General features: G+C 33.3%; 3 protein-coding genes across 9 annotated transcripts; 2 read left to right on the forward strand and 1 right to left on the reverse strand.

Moving 5' to 3' along the window:
- The first annotated feature begins 11 nt into the window (after positions 1-11).
- On the forward strand, positions 12-5,963 carry LOC105765210 (cysteine--tRNA ligase 2, cytoplasmic). 6 transcript variants are annotated; one of them, XM_052625336.1, is made up of 11 exons: positions 12-286; positions 490-693; positions 1,075-1,477; positions 1,563-1,626; positions 2,063-2,224; positions 2,913-3,083; positions 3,896-4,177; positions 4,287-4,412; positions 4,843-5,061; positions 5,159-5,275; positions 5,363-5,963. In XM_052625336.1, exons 3-11 carry the CDS (start codon positions 1,248-1,250, stop codon positions 5,630-5,632), a joined length of 1,641 nt encoding a protein of 546 aa, XP_052481296.1. In that variant the 5' UTR covers positions 12-286; positions 490-693; positions 1,075-1,247; the 3' UTR covers positions 5,633-5,963. The 6 variants fall into 6 exon arrangements, with proteins under 6 accessions (XP_052481296.1, XP_012439641.1, XP_012439639.1 ...); XM_012584187.2 differs by having other exon boundaries at positions 1,176-1,477; XM_012584185.2 differs by having other exon boundaries at positions 13-314; positions 1,241-1,477.
- A 583-nt stretch (positions 5,964-6,546) lies between these two features.
- LOC105765222 (probable glutathione peroxidase 8) lies at positions 6,547-9,012 on the forward strand. The gene is made up of 6 exons (XM_012584204.2): positions 6,547-6,709; positions 7,370-7,446; positions 7,569-7,630; positions 7,831-7,949; positions 8,207-8,374; positions 8,499-9,012. Exons 1-6 carry the CDS (start codon positions 6,656-6,658, stop codon positions 8,523-8,525), a joined length of 507 nt encoding a protein of 168 aa, XP_012439658.1. The 5' UTR covers positions 6,547-6,655; the 3' UTR covers positions 8,526-9,012.
- A 198-nt stretch (positions 9,013-9,210) lies between these two features.
- Positions 9,211-12,864, reverse strand: LOC105765221 (AT-hook motif nuclear-localized protein 5). 2 transcript variants are annotated; one of them, XM_012584203.2, is made up of 5 exons: positions 11,715-12,846; positions 11,543-11,610; positions 10,584-10,715; positions 10,025-10,183; positions 9,211-9,789 (listed from the first exon to the last, which is right to left on the reverse strand). In XM_012584203.2, the coding sequence occupies exons 1-5, from the start codon at positions 12,151-12,153 to the stop codon at positions 9,565-9,567; spliced, it is 1,023 nt and encodes a 340-aa protein (XP_012439657.1). In that variant the 5' UTR covers positions 12,154-12,846; the 3' UTR covers positions 9,211-9,564. The 2 variants fall into 2 exon arrangements, with proteins under 2 accessions (XP_012439657.1, XP_052481297.1); XM_052625337.1 differs by having other exon boundaries at positions 9,789-9,933; positions 11,715-12,864.
- Between the last annotated feature and the right edge of the window lie 7,389 nt (positions 12,865-20,253).

Genomic DNA, 20,253 nt, shown 5'->3' on the forward strand with positions numbered 1-20,253 from the left:
TAATCTAAAATAAAAAATAACACAAAAATCCCCAATCCACTAACCCTAATCAGTAATCTAATGTTCGTATCTCCCCAAATATCTTGCTTCCTCCGAAATCTCCCTACCACCGAGTGCCGACAGCCACCAGTCACCACCGACCACCGTAACCCAACGCAGTGACGCAACTTCACTGTCTGGTCACTTCACTCACCACCGTCCAATATTTCAAGGCTCAAGCAGCTTGCACTCTTCTGGGTTCTCCGTTGTCGTCGCTCATCATCGCTGGAACCCCTTTTACCTTCAGGTTCTTTCTGGGTTCTCGGATTTTCAAGGTGTAATTAGTTGCCTTGTTTATTGATAAATGGACATTGTTGGGGATTAGTTTAGGATTGGGTTTATGCCAAAATTCTTTTAATTTTATCGAAAACCTTTCACAAAATTTTTAGTTTTGCCCCTAATCACGGGGAAGTACTTAGTAGTGACATAGCTTTTTTGTGTTCATTGTAGCAGCTTTAAAGAATTTTACTTATAAAAAGGACATGACAGAACAAATTTAAGACAGCAGCCCTATACCTTTGCCTCCCCAAATCAGTTCCTATTTTCACCAAAAATCCCTAGGTGTTGTGTGCCGCTCACCAGCAGGTGAAGCTGCTGCTTACTCTGTCGCCGGAGTTCACTACGGTGCTGCTTGTCAATCTCATCCAATTCCAGGTATCTCCATGGCTTCAAGAGAAACTATATTTTCTTTCAATCCCTTCTATATTCAATCCTACTTGTCCTCGAAGTTGCCGTTAAATCAAATTTTCTTTTTGGATTTTTGCATCTTTAATTTCTTGATTAATTGGTGAGATCTTTTCATTCTTCAATCACTTAATGCATCGTTTTGTTTCTTTGATGTTTAATGTTATATTGAATTCGTTGTTAAAGATTGTTTCTTTGGACTATTCTTTGAATGAGAGATACATGGATTTTAAGTTTTGAATTCACTGTTAAAGTGTCTCAAAAGCTTGAATTCCAAGTTATTTTTTTTAACTTTACTGGAGTTAACAAATTTTTTTAAAGCTTGAACTTTTCTTTTTGCCATTGATGTAGGGTGTTGGAATTCACTGTTTAAAGGTTCCCAGTTATTAAAGCATGAATTCACTGTTAAAGCGTCTCAAAAGCTATGAACTCTTTTTTTGCCATTGATGTAGGGTGTTGGAGATTCATACTAATTTACATGTGATTTAAGTTTTTAGAAAAATGGGTAATTGTTTAGGGTCAGAATGGATCCCTCAAAGCAAGAAACAAACCAAAAAAAAGCTTCTAAACCGATGGCTAGGAAGGAAACCCAAGAATTCCAATTTGTTGTTTACAATACCATGACTCAGCAAAAAGAGGTTTTCAATCCCAAAATCCCTGGAAAAGTTCGCATGTATGTCTGCGGTGTCACTGCCTATGATTTCAGTCACCTTGGCCATGCTCGTGCTGCCGTTTCCTTTGATGTCCTTTACAGGTGCATAATTTGTCTTAGAGAAACCCCTTATGCTTTTTTCCCCCTTTATTTTTAAAATTGGTTGCTGACTATTGGAATTATACAGGTACCTTAAGCATTTGGGTTATGAGGTTACTTATGTCAGGAATTTTACTGATGTTGATGATAAGGTTTGAATTTCTATCTGAGCAGCTCTTTGCTTTCGGTTTTTGGTGATTTATTTGAGAGCAATGACGTATTTTGTTTTTTTGTTTTTTTATGTTGAAATGATACTTATCATTTGAATCTGATGCATTCAACTGATGTATTTCTAATATTGGGGTGGGGAGTTGAAACTTCAACTTAATAATTGTTTTCTCCTTTTGAGCTTATTGAATAATTATGTCAACAATTGACGTTACAAGAGCTTAAAGACTTCTATTTGATTTGTTTATCTGTTTTGAACTCGTTTATGAGCATTTTTTCTGGAGATGTTATAGCCAGAATGCGTTCTCTTGTTGCTTATGGTTTACCACTTTTACTTTCTGACTAATAGTCCATCTCTCATATCTCAACAACAATTATGTCTTTCTCATATTATGAGAGCTACTGATTGGACTTTTTCAGATAATTCGTCGAGCCAATGAGACTGGAGAGGATCCAATAAGTTTGAGTGACCGGTACTGTAAAGAATATAATATAGATATGAGTGATCTACAGTGCCTTTCTCCAACACATGAGCCACGTGTTTCTGATCACATGGAGCAGATCAAAGATATGATAACTCAGGTTTCCTTCCTGTTTAATATGCTGGTTTTATTTTGTAGAAATATGAATACCGTGATTCCTCTCTCCCTTTAGCAATCGTGCATCTCTCTCTCCCTTGTGGAAAATGTAGTGCACATATTTATGGTCGAGTTCACTGTTGCATCTCTATTGCTACTTTAGGGGAATTTTCCTAGTATAATTAGGTTTATGCACATTTAAAACTCATGATAGCACTATGTTTTTATGTATGCATGTATAATGTGCAGATGTATGTATTTGCATTAACAAAAGTATGATTCATTTAAATGGGTTATAGTTGGTAGTTATATTTTCAGACCGTTACCTTATCATTGTGATAAAAAGCTATTATTGGGCATGTCATTGTCATGTATTGTATACTGGTAATTTATCTACATCTGCCCAATGATAATCAATGATGTAGCAAGGACCCATGCTCTGGTCTTAGAAGGTGTTTAAGATGTTTCCTTCTAATATTGATCATGAAGAAGTAGAAGAGCAGTTTTTAACTTGCACCACTTCATATTGAGCTGAAGTTGCCCATTTTAATTGTTAAGTGTTGTTGAACTGCTGAACATGAAGTTTATTACATATATTGCTTTAGTATAACGTGTGAAGGGGCTGAAGGCAATTACTTCATATCCCTTTTTTTAACTCCTCTCATAACTTTCTCTATAATTTCATCTTGCAGATTATAAACAAAGACTTTGGATATGTTGTTGAAGGCGATGTGTTTTTTACTGTTGATAAATTCTCAAATTATGGCAAGTTATCTGGGCAGAAGCTGGAAAACAATAGAGCAGGTGAACGTGTTGCTGTTGACTCAAGGAAGCGTAATCCTTCCGACTTTGCATTATGGAAGGTGCAAAACCTACTAACTTACTAGTGAAGTTAGGGTTGTAATCAAGCTGAGTCTAGCCTATAGGGGCTCAAGATTCTTTCCTTTTGAAATCTTGAGGCTTGATCATGGGGAAGCTTTAATTTTGCTTGAGCTTGTTTTGAAAAAAATAAAGCTACTTGAGCTCCCTTCAATTAGGTTCAGTTATTATTAACTTTATTTAAGGAGTAGGTATTTATAGTGTGTTCATGCTTGCGACTTTTGATCTAAATTCTAAAATTTGCCCCTCCCAGAGTTGCTGTACTGTGCTTAATCTGGTCAAGCTATAAAAAAAATTACTCAAATTACCATTGCTTTCTAATGTCTAGCTGTTGATTGAAAAAACTACCACGTAAACCCTATGGGTGGGACTCTAAATAGGCAACTATATTTAAAGTACAAGCTAAGTTACCTGAAATTTTTATTTTCTCTAAAGTACTTGTGTTCGACATCTATGTCCGACACATTTAGATACGGAGGTCTTATCCTCAAATTATATGGAAACTTAAAAAAACAGTGAGCTGTCTGCATAAGACGCATCTCATTATCCAACATTCATCTGAACTCTAGGTTACATAGAGTTCAAGGATGACAAACCCTAATTACAAGAAAACCAAAATTTAAGACTTGCAATTTAGATACCCCTCCCCCTTCAATGATAATGACACATTTCATTGAAACTATTGTTGCACAAATTCTAATGTCAAAATTTCTTCATTCATTCTATTTGCATCAGTTACCTGCCATTTATAATGTTGGCATCATCTCCAAATTCTGATGTTGAATAATTGTTTCAGGCTGCAAAGCCAGGTGAGCCATCTTGGGACAGCCCTTGGGGACCTGGACGACCTGGGTGGCACATAGAATGTAGTGCAATGAGTGCACATTATTTAAGCTTCAAATTTGACATTCATGGTGGTGGGCTTGATTTGATTTTTCCTCACCATGAAAATGAAATTGCTCAAAGTTGTGCTGCATGCAAAGAGAGTGACGTAAGTTATTGGATGCACAATGGGCATGTTACTAATAACAATGAGAAGATGTCAAAATCTTTGGGTAACTTTTTCACAATTCGCCAGGTGAAGTTGGGGCTTATTATTTATGTTATTTTCCTCCCCTCTGGTTTTAGTTGCAGAAGTATTCTCATAGAGCTTCCTTTTTTATGTTAAATTATTTGTTTTCTTCTAGATTACTGAGAGATATCATCCACTGGCTTTGCGATACTTCTTGATAAATGCACACTATCGTTCTCCTCTCAATTACTCTGTTGTTCAGTTGGAAGGTGCATCAGACGCTGTTTTTTACATATATCAGGTTTAAAGCTTATTTCACTGCTATTTTACCTTGCAATAGGCATATGCTGGTCAGAATTCAGATGTCGTAGTACGGACAGTGATCTGGCCTTTTAGGCTTAAAACTTGGTTATATGAATTGTCTAGGGCTTGTATACTTGTGAGGTGTCATGGATGCAGGAGCGTGCCTCATTCCATTTCTTGGAGTTCCGCTATATTTTAATATTCGCCTCCTTTTACCACTTAATATTCTTCTATAATTGATTAGATTTGCGCTACCAGTAGAGTTGCTTCTAGGTTAAAAATTACTCAAAAAGTGTGACCAGATTATTTGCTGAGTCGACCTGAGATCCCAAGTTTTTTTCTAAATCACAGACTCCGGGCAAATGTACCTGGAGTTAGTTTAGATTCAAGTCCTTCGGAAAAGTATCCTTACCTGCTTTGTTGTACAGACTTTGAAAGATTGTCAAGATGCTCTATTGCAACTACAAGAAGAAATGCCCAACGATGGCAAACCAGCTCGGATTAGTCCGGACGCCAAGGAATGCATTAGCAAGCTCCGCAATGAGTTCCAGGTGAAAATGTCAGATGACTTGAGCACTTCACTTATACTGACTGGAGCCTTTCTAGAAGCATTGAAGTTGGTAAACAATTTGTTGACCATGCTAAAGGTATTTGCTTATCTTTCCGAATGCTAGTAACTCTCTTTTATATATATAAGTCTATGCCAAGGAAGATAAAAATATATTTTCTCTTGTAATTTGACAGAAGAAGCAGCAAAAGCAACAAAGATTATTGGTAATTCAATCCCTTAAAGAGATTCAGAACGAAGTTACAAAAGTTTTGGATGTTCTGGGATTGCAGCCACCTTTCTCTTATAACGAGGTGACGGGATTTACTTATTAAATGATGGTACGGATTCATGCCTTCTGTAAAAGTTAACACTAAAGATGATGAATTTCTACTAAACAGGTTTTGCTGCAATTAAAGGAGAAAGCATTAACGAGAGCGGGGTTGGTGGAAGATGATGTGATTCGTCTAATTAAAGAGCGAGCTGAGGTGAGGAGAAACAAAGACTTCTTGAAAAGTGATCAGATGAGAGCTCATTTGCAAGCACAGGGCATTGCACTCATGGATGTAGGCACGGAAACAATTTGGAGACCTTGTGTTCCTGTTCAACAAGACTCGGAAATAGTGCCATCAGAGGGCCAGAAGGTCCCTCCCAAGCCTGAAAGTGCATAAGAATGCAGATCTTGATTCAAGTTCACCAAAAAAAACATATCGAATTTGCTTCGTATGGTGGTTTTTATTGTCAAAACAATTTGGTGGGATCAAGGAAATTTCTAGACGGTTTTGATTCATAATTTATAAAATGTCTTCCCGTTTCTGACCTAGTAAACTTGTGTAATGAACCAAGTTCTTTCACGATTGGATTGATTGCCTTGCTTCTATTTGGCCTTCAGCTGCACAGACAGTGAGCCGGATTTTTTCTTTTCTGAATACTGTACTTTAGTAGTGTTGTATACTGGTAAATAACAGGCATGAATATGGTGGTTATATTGTCCTTTTTAAAGTTTGGTTCAGATTAGGCATGATTATGGGTCAGGTTACCTGCTTAAGCCCGATGGTATTCTCAAAATTTGAGAGGGTTCGGGCAAAAGATTAGGCCCTTTAGGATCGGGCTTGATTGTTTAAGGTTCGAGCTTGGTTTGGTGTGATCCGTTTTAAGTTTTAATATTGTATATTATGTTATTTTATATATAATGTAATTGAGAACACATTAAGAAAAATAAATTTATACTAAATATAGAAAATTATTTTAATGTAACAGTTAAAAAAGTATTAATATGACTATATAAGTATTTTTAATAAATAAAAAATATATAAAATTATTAAATATTAAAATAATTTTAAGAAAATGGAAAATAATATGGATGGATCTAAAATGAAATTGAGTTAGTTTTTGTAAATACCAGAGGTTCGAACAAAAATTTATTCTCAAATTTTTAGGCGGACTAAATCTGAAAAAATATGAAATATGTTACTATCGTATTGAAGCCCGTCTTAGCTCGACCCACCTTTTACGTGCAACTTCTTAAAGACTGAATTGGGCTCAGAGGGTGAAAAACTTGTACACGTGTAAGCAGATTAAAGCATCAGATGTGGAGACAGCATGATTCATGCCATGGAGATGGAATAGGGTAATCTAAAAGGCTGAATGGTTTTCCAGTCTGGGACAAACAAGACAACGATTAGTATTACTCAATGACGACCCTAACTCCAAATAACCCAGACTCCGTCTATGCTTTTACTGTTAAGGTTGGTCTGTCGTTCTTTGCTCTAATCCTTTTTTTCTTATCACTGTTTAAGCTCTTCAGTAAGTTTTAAGTCCTTAAGAGCTTTAAGTTCACTTACTTACCCTTTTTAAAGTAAAATCTTGCTAGGCTATGTTGTTTTGTTCTTTAAACTCATCATATCTTGTTATAAAATAGCAAATTTGGTAAATTTTGATGGTTGCTTGACACCTTTTCAGTATTTTTTGGGTTCTAAACTTATCACTAGTAAGACTTCTGTTTGCGGATTACCCATTTTGCTAAGGTTGTTTAGTTACTTACTATTGACGGGGCAATAGAAAGGAAACTAAATTAACTTGATACGGAGATGCTGACCTGAGATATCAGTGGAGAAATAATCTTTTTTTTTTTTGTATGAAAATAACGCCAAATGCAGAAACTTTCTCAGTTTCTTAATGCTTAACAAGGGTTCTTAATGGTTTTTAATCTAATGAGATTTTATTGAGCATCAGATGGAGGAGAAGAAGGTAGTGAAATTAAATTGTAATATTCTATTTCATTGCTAACCAATCAAATGGTTGTAAATGGTATTGTCCTGGTTTCTTTTACAGAAAAGGATTTAAAAGGAGCATTTTGTGTATATATTTTCTCTTTTATGCATATGATCCTCTGCTTCTGTTGATAGGATGCTGAGGGAAACGATGTGGATCTCAATATTTACCAAGGAAAAGTGATGTTGATTGTTAATGTTGCTTCCAAATGGTATCTTCTTTCTATTTCTGTGATCAATATTTAATGTGTTATATTTGCAACTGAGCCAATTGACGACAGTTTGTAGCCATGAATTTATTTTTATGACTATCTCTTCGGTTATTTTATGACAGTGGAATGACAAATTCCAACTACACAGAACTGAACCAATTATACGAGAAGTATAAAGATCAAGGTTTGCATTTTGAACCTTTGAGTTTGCCTGAACCTTCATTATTGATGTGTTTAGAAGAACAATGTAATACAACAGCCTCTACTGTTTCCTTGTGTGTGCATATATTTGTTTAACTTTTATCGGGATGAATTCCACTTTGAAAGATACATTGACATTACATTGCTTGCATGGACTAAAATCTGCTTTTGTTTCTGTAAAAGGCTTGGAGATTCTTGCTTTTCCGTGCAATCAATTTGGAGAGGAGGAACCAGGATCAAATGTTGAGATTTCTGAATTTGTTTGCACCTGCTTTAGATCGGAATTCCCTATCTTTGATAAGGTAACTAGAACCATACTGTACTTGTTTTACTGTTGAAGCTTAGTAAAACTTGGGTAATTTTGCCACAATCATTGTTAGCATTTCTGAACTTTACAGTTTTTTTAACCAGGATTCCTATAGTTGAGGATCTACCCCGATGGGCATACTTTAGGCACAATTTTGCTAACATGATTGCATTAAGAACACCGCTCATGAACCGTATGAATATAATGTGTAACTTTTTATTGAAGCATCTCGTCTTGCTGTTGTGATATTAGATTGAAGTAAATGGTGATAATGCCTCTCCACTGTACAAGTACTTAAAGTTGGGGAAATGGGGAATTTTCGGAGATGATATCCAATGGAACTTCGCCAAGTTCTTGGTCAGTAAGGATGGTCAAGTTGTTCATCGTTATTACCCCACCACTTCTCCACTTAGTCTTGAGGTGAACTACTTTTTTTTTTGCCTTCCCAATTCTTACGCTTAAAAGTTTGATTTTGGCTTTTTTTATTGCGGTGTTGTTGTTATGAAGTGAATTTGATCTTTTGAATTATATGGTGTTATTGCAGTATGATATAAAGAAGTTACTGGAATAATCAGTGACAAAGAGGAGGTAAGATGAAAACCTGGCCGGTTAGTGCCGAGAGGTAAAGGCTAAGACTGATCAACTGATCAGAATGTGAGCATAAAATATTTGTTCTCATCCACGAGTGTTTAGTTCAGGTTTGTATGATTTGTATTGCAAAATACTGTGTTAGAATAATGTTGGACCATCATCATGTATGTATGTATGTTTATATATTGGGTGTAAGAGTTGCCTTAGTTTAAGATCAAGCTCAAGGAGCTTGAGCTTAACAGTCAAGTCCCAAAACCCGCTTAATCAGTATTTGATGCGTGTCCAGATGAGATAAAATAACTTTTTATAAAAAACCGAATTCATCTTTGTTGAATGCACCCACTGAACCGAATTTGAGCAACATAATGTAAAAGTTGTATTCCTTGTAAACTACAAAGAGTGGAAGGTTCATGCTCAAAGGACATGTATGAACTGAATTCATATACTCCTTTACATCTTCTTTTTTACCAGTTATGTACTTAATGATTGTGTTGACTTATTATTTAAATTACTTAAGCAAATTGATGAAAAGTTAATGGAAATCTGAATGAATTTTCAAGTTTGTCCTTGCAGCTTTATATTGATTAATCATCCATTTGTAATAGACCATCACAAATTTGCTTTTCCAGTCCTTATTCCTGCACTGCCTCCTTTCATACTTAAAATGAAAGAAAATAAAAAATACCATTAACAGAAGCTTTGAGTTACAAATGGATTCCGGATTTTAGACCCTTTTATCATGCCTGACAGCCATGTAGAATAGCTTCATTGCTGTGTGTTGACAGTTTTCTTGTTTTTCATCCAACTTTGAAATGTTGCAGATAATAGTAGATGGATTTCACAGTTACCACAGACAATATATCTTCGCCCTACAAACTAGACAAACTCACAGTGGCTTTGTTACAATCTAAGTTAGCAACCCTGTTGCACCTATTGGGCGGATGGGGAAGATTTTAATTTTTTTCGTACTTCTCAAAGATTCAGTACATGTACAACAAGTATGTACGCGAATGCAGTGCTCATCCTCGCATCAAGTCAATATCTGCGTGAGGGTTTCTCAGACCAACTGGCCGTGAACCGGGCCAAGCACTCATAGAAGGGGGAATGAAATGTTGAGTTGAAGGTGCAGTTGTTGGCATAGTTGAGTCACCGCAGCGCTGGGGCACAGCCTCCTCTGCTTTTGGGCTAGCCAGTTGCTTGTTCTTTGTTTTAGATCCCCCATAAACAAAGCTGCAAACTACCAGCTGCAGCAAGTGTATAATACCTTAAAATCATATGCATAAGCTTCTCATTTTTTTAACCCACCGAAAACACTATCCGGGTTGCAGACATACAATTCAATGACATATCACACCCTTATTCAAACCCACTCATTCCAACCAGCACGTCTTATGCGCATGCAAATAAGACCCTAGTCAGACTCGTCTGATTTTATAAGCATCAAAATAGAAGTTAAATTTGGAGAAATGAAAAGGATACCTGAACTAGGCTTGATGCAATCAATGTTGCGATGCCACCGCCTATGACATGACCATCAGGAGTAGAAAGTGAAGCACTTATGCCCCCTGTTCGACTGCGTGGTCCACCATCCTCGGCTAGTAAGTAAGAACCGGACAAGCATAATATCTCAAACTGGCCCTAAGAAAAGCTAAAACAGATCAAATAAGTTCCCACCTAGATAAGGATAAATATGTAAAATTGAAGGATCAAATATTACATGATTATAAACTAAACTAAACATTACACGACAGTTTCATTGGCAGAAAGCCTGACAGACAAAGCACAGAGACAATGACGACAACAAAAATCCCTGACTGAACTAGTACATAATTCAGGCCACCATACTGTGGTTTCACAAAATGCATTTTCATCCGGAGGAAAGAAGCACATTGGTTTCATGTTCTACATTTCAAACTGCCATTCTAAGAACTCAAATAAAGAAGCTAGTAAGACATTTGGTCATGAGGAGTCATGGCATAAAGACTTCTTTTTTTTTTTTAAGAGAAAGAAATGCCAAAAGAAGGGCAAGTGCCACAACCTCATATGTCACAGTAGGAGTAGAAGATGCAGGTTGACGTAGGGTTACAGAGGAAACTGTACCACTGCCTGATAAGATGCAGACAGCTCTTGGCCTTTGTTGTGAAAAGGACAACATTTTTGCTACAATGTCCTGGAAAAGAAGATTGCATATTCCTTGTCAAATTAAAGATATACAATCTACATGGTTAGGAAATTGTTGATGCTATTTGCAACTGAATCATACAGGTAAAACACATTAAGTTGATTTGAAACAGATATGATTGCCCATGTCCCTTGTATGCCAATTCATAAAGGCACATGTGTCTTTAAAGTTGGACGGTAACTCATACTCACAGACAGTTCAAAGCGTGAAGTGGCTGTGCCAAAGTTACCATTATGCATAGATCAGTGTCCTTTTGAACAAGTTGAACACTGTCATCTCTAAGGCTAACTCCACTAAACAAATTAATCATTAAAAGCTGGTTCAGAAGAGAAATTCAATATTTATCACAAGAAACAAAGATGGAGCAGTGGACTAGCATGCAAATGTGGCAAGTATAATGGTCTCCTCCTATACTTTTCTAACTCATACCACCATAGCAACACATCTGTCGGATATGGGCATGCTTGTAATCCCCATGCATGTTTAGTCTGATCTGTATTTGAGTGTATGATCATAGGGTTAGTCAAGAATACTTCCCATCCATCAACGTCTTCTTATTCTCAAAATTTATATGGAGGAGATCACAATTCCATCCACGTTAAAGTCACAAGAATTACAAGCTCCAACAAAATCCTAGAAAGCAAACATTACACACCAATAATGCAATGGAAAGGACCTGTTTCCAAATCATCTAGCTCAACAGCTACGCTATATTAAAGAGATTCTCATGCACCTATTTAACTGCAAAAGATATAAATTCAACATCACTTGTATTGTGTAGTAAATGTGAGATAAACTAGAAGGATGTCATTTACTTCTCCAATTCCAACAGTGACAACATGGGGAGCAAAGGCCAGCCCTGCCGAACTGTTCATCCATTCACCTATCAGAAACAACTGAACTTTTAAAGACATATCCTGAAAACAAGCAGCATATATTCGCAATACAGGTAGTTATCTAAGCATCAAAATGCAACAAAAATCTAACCTAGAGTTGCTAATTGCTGCTTCCTCCCAGTCCCAGGAGGACGGCCTTTCTTTCTTTTTTGGCCAGTAGCATCTAAGCCTGATGAAGACTCAGGCTTAGAAGGCAATGGCAAAAGTCCCAATGAAACCTGCCCACCAGGAGCATATTTCCGGGGCCTTCCTCTCTTTTTCTTCACCGGCTCCCCCGGTGGCATCCCAGAGGAGACACCCATTTCAATGCCATGAGGGAAACTGACATTTTTAGGCTCCCCTGTAAATGTTGATCCAATATTTGACTGAAGCTGAACCTGGGGGTTAGATGGGGGCCTGAACCCTTGTTGAGAATAAAATGCAGATATGCCAGTGGGTGTCACAGATCCAGAACTAGGCCCACCAACCCCTCTATGAATATAATAAGGAGATGACCCGCCTGATAATGCCATAGCTTCTCTCCCATCCATGCATTTACTAGTGAGGAATTAAACACAATTTAAGTAGGAAAAAAAAAAAGAACCTCTTTTTTTGTACCAAAAATTTGTGTATTTATTAAAGCCTTTTAACCCCAGAACTAAACTGATTCAAAATTGAAACAAAGAAGACGTTTTGAGAAAAGGGTTTTACCATGGTTTTTCGACAAGTGGAGAAAAATATACCAACAAAAACAACTACAGAATTTGAAATATCTGCTTCAAAGGACTCCCCTTTTTAACCATAAATGCTATAAAGCAAACATAATGAAGTTCAAAGATGGGGTTCCTTTCAAAATAAATAAAACTTAAGTACCCCAAGGAGCTTCAACAGAAACCCAGGAAAATAAGATGAACTATGAAAAGCTCAAAAACCCAAACAAAGTAGAAGCTTTTAGGAAATTGTAGCACACACAGCCATGAATTCATCAAGGAAAACAAAACCCTAGACTTGAAAAACCTAGGGTTTTGTAAAAAGAAATCAGAAATCCAAGAAGAAAAAAGGGAAAACAAAAGTGACAGTAAATAAAAGACAGGAAAATTTATTTGAAAAAATGAGGAGCTTCTTGAATCAAAATGCATGTAGTAGAAAACTTTATCATTTTCTGTAAAATAAATAAAAATTATTGGAGGGATCCCTTATTGTTTAGTGAAGAGTCAAGTGGGAGAGTGTTACTAGTATTCTGACTAAAAACCATTTTTAGAAAAGAGTTGAGTGATGGTATTGGGGAGGGACAGTAAGTGACCCACAAAAAGTACCCCTCAAAAAAAAAAAAGACCCTCTCTTACAGTGTATATGTCCGTATCAAATTGCCATTTTCCCAAGTGCAGTAAGCTCTTTCTTTTCCTTTTCGTTCATTTTTATTTTTTCCATTGAATCAAGAATGAGCATTTAGTAGCTGTATTTTATTTTGTTTTTATATCACTCTGTTTCAATGAGTGTCTGTTTGCAGTTTGTTTGCTTTCGGGGTTTTCCCGCTCTGTTGTACAACTGAGTCTTTATTACACTGATTAAAAACAGAGTCAAGGAGCAAGATAGAGTCGAGATGGTCAAGGAATCTAAACAATGGCTCTAACAGAGAGTAGGGGAGGAAATAATTTTTCTAAATATTTATTTTGATGTGATGTGATGTTACCAAGGTACTATTTTTTGCTTCACGAATCACGACAGGGAAAAATGACGTTGGTCTTTGTTTTGGTTCTTTCAGATTCTCTGAGTGATGTCGTTTTACATGTTTGACTAGTTTCATTGGCCATCATTACCACTTTCAGAACACCCCTAATCTAATTTTGGAATGCCCGAAGCTAGACAACCCTCCTTTGATTTCCCTTAGCAATTTTCAGTCTATTATCTTAGGTTGTGCCAATAAATTTACTTCTTCTTTTTTTAAGGAAATAAATTCACATTGATTATCGAATTTTAAAATATTATTGTATATTAATTAATGTTATTGGTTTATTACATTATAGTCATTTAGTAGTTAATTTCTGTTAAAAGTGTGAAGTTAAACTGATGCCACAAATTATTTGACTTTTTTTCTTACTTTTATTATATCTTTTTTTTTCGTTTTATTTTTCTATTCCTTTTCAAAGATTATCTTGATTTTTTAATGTTTGATTTGTCAAATCTTATATTACAGTTTGTAATGTTATTTTCTTGAATAAGATACGATATTTAAATTCATAACATTTTAGCCATCTCATATTTTCACACTCTTATATTAAAATATCGTAATATAAGATAACATCTTTCTTAGATAATCTAAAATTTTAGGTGAAATTTGAAATATAAGATAAATGTACCGATTGTCTCCGTACTACTTTATAATTTATTGAATTGATTGTTAAGAATTTGTAATTATTTTTTTAATTTGTTTGTAGTATCTAGAATACTATAATAAAATGATTTTTTTATAAATTTTGATGTTGCTCTAAACCATAAACCTGAATTTATTTGATTAATCTTAATTACTAATTTTTTATGGTTTTTAAATAAAAGTTTCATTTTTTTCTATCCTATAAAAAATTACAAATAAAACTATAACAGCTTACATTATCAAACAAAATACATTGTTACAAACATTAACAAGTACTATGAAAATAAAGAAACCAAATTTCTTAGACTTGTTGGAAACTACCAAATCATGTTAAATAGAATAAAATATTTAAAGGCTTATATTATAAATTTTAGTTTCACTTCTCTTTTCATATTAAAAGCAAACCCATATCTCTAAAATAAAAATTATAAACCATGTAAAGGAATTGAATCCATGTAAAGGCTTATATTGTAAATTTTAGTTGGTGTAGTAATAGTATATAATGGAGAGAGTTCAATCATAGTACTTTTAGTGGATTGACTTAATGGCTAAATATTGTTGTATTTAATAAACGAAGAATCGGAGCTTAATTACAATTATTTGAGCCCTAATTATATATGTTCAATTGGTTTCTTCACTAGTTTGTCACAACCCTACATGGATTGCATTTGAACCGATATTATGAATAAATGAAAGCGACGATCTAGAAAAATAGATTGCATGTATCACCATTTATAGTGAATGTGTTTTCTTGCTTTTAAGCAATAGATGACTTAGAGATTAAATTAATTTATTTGAATTGTTATTTAATTGAATGTAATTAATTAATTGAAGTTTGAAGTGGAAATTAAATTAATTAGTCATTGTAGTTTTGTTGAATAGGAAATTTAAATATATTTACTTACAGATTCTACTACAATAAAGCTGTCATGACTTCAAAAAAATTAGAATTGAGTGAATTAATTGAGTTTATTTTAATTAAAAAATTAATACTTTAGGAACAAAAAATTGTTTATTGGGCTGGATAAATTATATTGGTTGATTAAATGTTCAAATAACATATATAATTATACCTAACATATGAGATAAGCCCATTGGCCTATTTAGAGAGTGTTGGGTGACAAACCCTATTCCCAAAGGGGTTTGTCGCCACCCACTCTATGTAGCATTAAAATGACTCAGTATTTTCTATTAAAATATTATTATTTTGTATCTTCTTATTCAACTAGAACTCTTATATTTTTATTTATAAATAAAGACTATGAATTAGGTCAAAAGTAGAATACAATAAGTTATCGTTCTGTCATTTTATAGTGAGATTTATTTTACTAATAAAATCTATTATTTGAGAGAGTTTAGCTTTGATTTCTAACTTATAGGAGTAATTGATTTTCTCGAATATCAATAAATTTCTATTATGTTATCATTTCATAAATTTAAAGTCCACACTTTAAACAAACTGAAGGTTTGAAAATAGTATAAAATAAAATGTTGGTAGAAAGTTCCAAAATGACTAAGTTCGCCTAGCATAAAAGACAAATATTGATTTGATAAAGATTTATTGTTATAAATAGCACAAAAATTCAATTTTAGAAAAATTATAATTTTTCAATGTGCGACAAAATTGCTTTCTACACCAAAATTTCCAACAGAACATATCATCTTGTTTGGGTGCAAGCTAGCGTTTTGGGGTGTTGCTTACTATAACCAAGTTGCAGGATTTGAAGGCTAAAGAAGCGCAAAAGACAATTGCAAAGGCTGGGAGGTTGATTACTATAACAATACGTGAAAAATGCGAGTAATTTAGTTTTCTTCCTAAACTAAATAATGAAATTGAAAAATGTGAATCATGTAGCATGACTAATCACAACACCTTTCAGAAGTGTGGCAAGAAATCCAGAATTGTTAAAATTGAATTTGAATGGATTCTATTTCTAACATGGAGTGGGAAAAGGTATTTTTTACCGTTATTGATGATTTTTTTAATATATATATACGTTTACTTATTGTGAAAAATTAAAGTGCAGCTTTAGAGAAAATTTTCACTTTTATAAAAAAGAAAATTTTTGAGAAGGAAAATCAAAATATTTAAGAGTGACAAAAGAGGTGAGTATGATAACCTCATATTAAATGTTTTCATGCAATCCTTTGATTGTTCATGAAATTATTCCCCCACTCTCCTACATCAATTCGAGTGACAAAACATACAAAAAAAAAAAAAAAAAACGTAACTTCACTAGATTTGACTAATGCCATGTTAGTCGCCGCTTTGGTGCTCCTAAAAATTCATAGTGAGAAGCAGTTTTAATATTAATTATGTCTTTAATAAGGTACTACGAAATCACTCATTAAAATATTTTATAAACATTGAAAAAGTTACAAGCCAAACGTGAATTATTTTAGTGTGTTATCTTTCTTTTGTTAGACTTTCAAAACTTAAAAGATTAAAATTTGAGATTATAACGTCTAGATGTACATTTTAGGTTATGTTTAGGCAAATAAGATATACAAGTTTTTGGACTTAAATAACAATGTTATAGTTGAATCCTTAGATGTCATATTTCATGAAAGCACATTTTCTTTTAAAACTAAAAATAGTGGGGAGTTAAATCTAGATTGACAATTATCTTTGAACTTGGAGATAATGCACAAACTCTTGAACAATTTACTTCCAAATCCAAAAAAAGAAATGAATTTATAAGTGAACCTAGAAGAGGTAAAAGAACTGTAAAAGATTTTGACCCTGATTATTATGTGTTTATTGTTGAAGAAGATCTTAAAACTTTATATAAGGTTTTATCTTATCCTAATTCTAACCTTTGAAAAAAAAAATCATCAATGATGAGATAAATTTCTTGACAACTATTATAACCAAGATAAAGTACATAGCCAAAACGTGCTAGTTTACAAAGTTCATTGTAGCCTTGCTTATATGAGTGTGAAAGTGAGTTCACACTTTATTCTCTAGAACACTCATTATAGCCAAGATAAAGTACATGGCCAAATCGTGCTAGCTTACAAAACTCATTGTAGGGTACTAGAAACTTATGTATGCGACATAGTAATATATTTCTCAAAGTAGCCTTAGCTCAAGAGTTAGTTCACTATTAACTCCATAGTAGAGGTCATTGAATATTAGGTGCCATTTGGTGGAGCTTCTCACTTTTAACTTTTGCAAGTTCGTAAGGTGTTTAATGGATGATTGGATTTATTGTATCTTGAGAGATAGTGTGTAATAAAACTTATTTGAGAAGGAGCTATCATCTCAATAGAACAATCTAATTCGTGTCTTAATCTTTGTTACCTTATTTTAATTATAAAAGTTGTAAGATTTTTACAACAACAAATTGTTCTTCTATTTTATAATGTGATACCAATGTTTAACAAAAAAAAAAATCATGCATCCTTTGTATATTGCCTTGCTCTATCCTCTTTTTAAATTTGAAGCTTTAGAGACCCTTAATAAAAACTTATCCCGATGAGGCGGGATAAGAGGCGATCGCTAAGATATAAACGACAACACTAGGTTGTTCAGCCATCATGAACTTAAAATTTTTGCCCATTATTGATTATTTAGCGAGAAAAAATATATAGCTTAAGCTACAAAAACCAATTGAATGAATGAAATGATTAATATGTGCTAAAGCAATTAATGTAAGCAGATCTTGGTCCCATTCTTGGTTTGGTTTCACAAATTTAGAGAATGGACATCCGTCAAAAGCATTAAAAAATAAGCAATTATGTAGTGAACTTGAGAAATTGTGGATATGTATTTAAAAGGATAGTTCTGATCTAAAACAATGAGTTCTTAATATACATTTAAACTTTCCCGATCAAGATGCAAAAAATAACATATTCTATACCTCTCATGGTCCAAATAGGTCTAATGAATTTCCATGTCCTTTTATTGTAAATAATTATAAAAAAAAGCATTTAAATCGTCCTTTTATTACAAGGAGCTGACAGCTGAGCATATCAGCATAAACACAAAGATTAATGGGTTGTGTTATTGGAGGAAAAGTAAAAGCAACCCACATGCAATGCAAATTGAGGATTTTCAACTTTTAGAGGGAACAATCTTGCAAATCCTATAAGGCTCAGCCTCAAGCCTTATCTTATATATAAATAATTATGCTTTAATGGCTTCCTAATTAAATTCTTTTAATGGCCTCCATAGTATATTCAATGAAAATCTAATGGGTTCCTAAATGCGAGTTTCGCCGGCACAGGCGAAGGCCTGGAAAATTTTAGGGTCAAATTTCAATTATAACTTTTGGGGTCAAAAGTAATTTGACTATTATATTAATTTATATACTTTTTTATTTTTTAAGAGATTTAAAAGCAATTTTGCAATATTTTAAAGAGATTTAAAAGCAATTTTGCAATTTGAGGGTCAAAGCTTCTACGGCTCTACCTGCCTGTTAGATTCGCTCTTGTTTGCTAGAATTTTTTTAATACCAATTATAAAAATTAATTATAAATTAAATAAATATTTTTTAATTCGCATGATTATGGTTTTTTAAAAATAAATATATTCAAAATAATGAAAATATAAATATATTTAAATTTTAATAATTGATAATCAACCAACATAACTAAATTAACCAATTCTCCCTACATTTGATTTAATCTACAAAACTATTTAAACCGAAATTAAGTTAATCGAGTTTATCAGCAAAATTCATTTAACCGCCTTATATGCATTCCCTATCGGTAGCTGCGGGATGTAATACCATAAAAAAAGAAAAGAAAAAAGTAACTCGTTTTCTTAAAAAAATGATCATAAATGCCACGTGTTATTATTTTTGTCACATAAAATTGGCTAGATGGATAAAAAAATGTATATTGAAATTTGAAATTTAATTGGTTGACTTGCGGTTTAGTATTGGTGTTGGCTCCGACTATTTATAATAATTGATACTTTAAATACCGAAATAAATTATTCAAAAACTGTACTAAAATAAATATTAAAAAAACAATTGATAAAATATAAATACTATTTATGACCTTAACCCTTCAAAAAGAAGACCGACAAGACATCCGTTAACATTGTAAATGGATTGAGAGAGAAAAGAGACGAAGAGTGAAGACAAGGATTCATGGAGGTTTAATTTGTAAAGCCCCCCTCGCGTGATTGGGTTATTTGTCATTATCTACCCACAAAGACAATGCAATAACAGATCAATATTTGTCAAACCTCATTTTATGGTGTCTAATAATACCAACGCTAATACTACTACTAATTATTATTTTTTGAGTTGTGTTATTCAACAATGCTAATAAATAACAAATTAGCTTTAAAACATAGTAACACAAATGTGTCGAGGTACTCGTTAGTACCGAATAAATGATATTTTGAAATCTTTTCTTTTAAGGAGTCGAAAATCTCTCAACAATATTTTAAGTTTTGCAATCTTTGTATATTTAAATTTTAGTTTCTTTATATTTATTTCGAGAAATTTAGTCATTTTATTTTTGAATTTAAAATGTAAGTTCAATTGTTATCATTTATGAGAAAATAGTTAGCATAATGTTTGTGGAGTTTTAGATTCTATAAGCGAGATTAGGAGTAGACAAATGTTCAATAAGAGTATAGTAAATGTTTAAAAAAAAAGACTTAGTAATTTTTTAAAGTTGCTTGTGGAATAAAAATAGTACACTTTTAGCGTACCAAATACTAATCTTATAAATATACATATTTGTTAAAATCCTACTTAACTTCGTTGATCTCTTCCATCAATAGTTGTTTGTATCGAATCAGGCTGATCAGTTAGACTAGTTAGATCGGAACCAACCAGGGTATTAATATGAAGAAGAGCCTTAGACTGATTGACTCGATAACTAGTATGGGCCGGTTAAATTGAGCGGTTGAACAGATTTTTTTAATATTTTTATTTTTTTATAAAAATTTTAATGATTTATTTAATTGAATCGATGATCCGACCGATTCAACTAATAATCCAATTCTAAAAATTTTACCTTCAATTTTAATATAAATGTATTTGTTTTAGAGAAAACTGTGATTTAAACATAAAAAAAATATATATATAATTTCAATAAAACAAATACATCCGTGATGCGTGGAAGCAACTTTTATAATATGAATGCAAGACCAATTAGCATTGCTATAATTGGCGGTGTGTTTTGAGGATTACAAAATTTATTAATAAATATAAGTGTGTAATCCATTTGCTGAAATATATTGCTATTTATTTTCACCTTTCGTTATCAGCTTCACCTCTTTTAACATACGAACATCACTCGCATCAACTTCAGT

The sequence above is a fragment of the Gossypium raimondii genome, chromosome 12 (assembly GCF_025698545.1).
Source record: "Gossypium raimondii isolate GPD5lz chromosome 12, ASM2569854v1, whole genome shotgun sequence".
In the NCBI taxonomy this organism is placed as follows: domain Eukaryota; kingdom Viridiplantae; phylum Streptophyta; class Magnoliopsida; order Malvales; family Malvaceae; genus Gossypium; species Gossypium raimondii.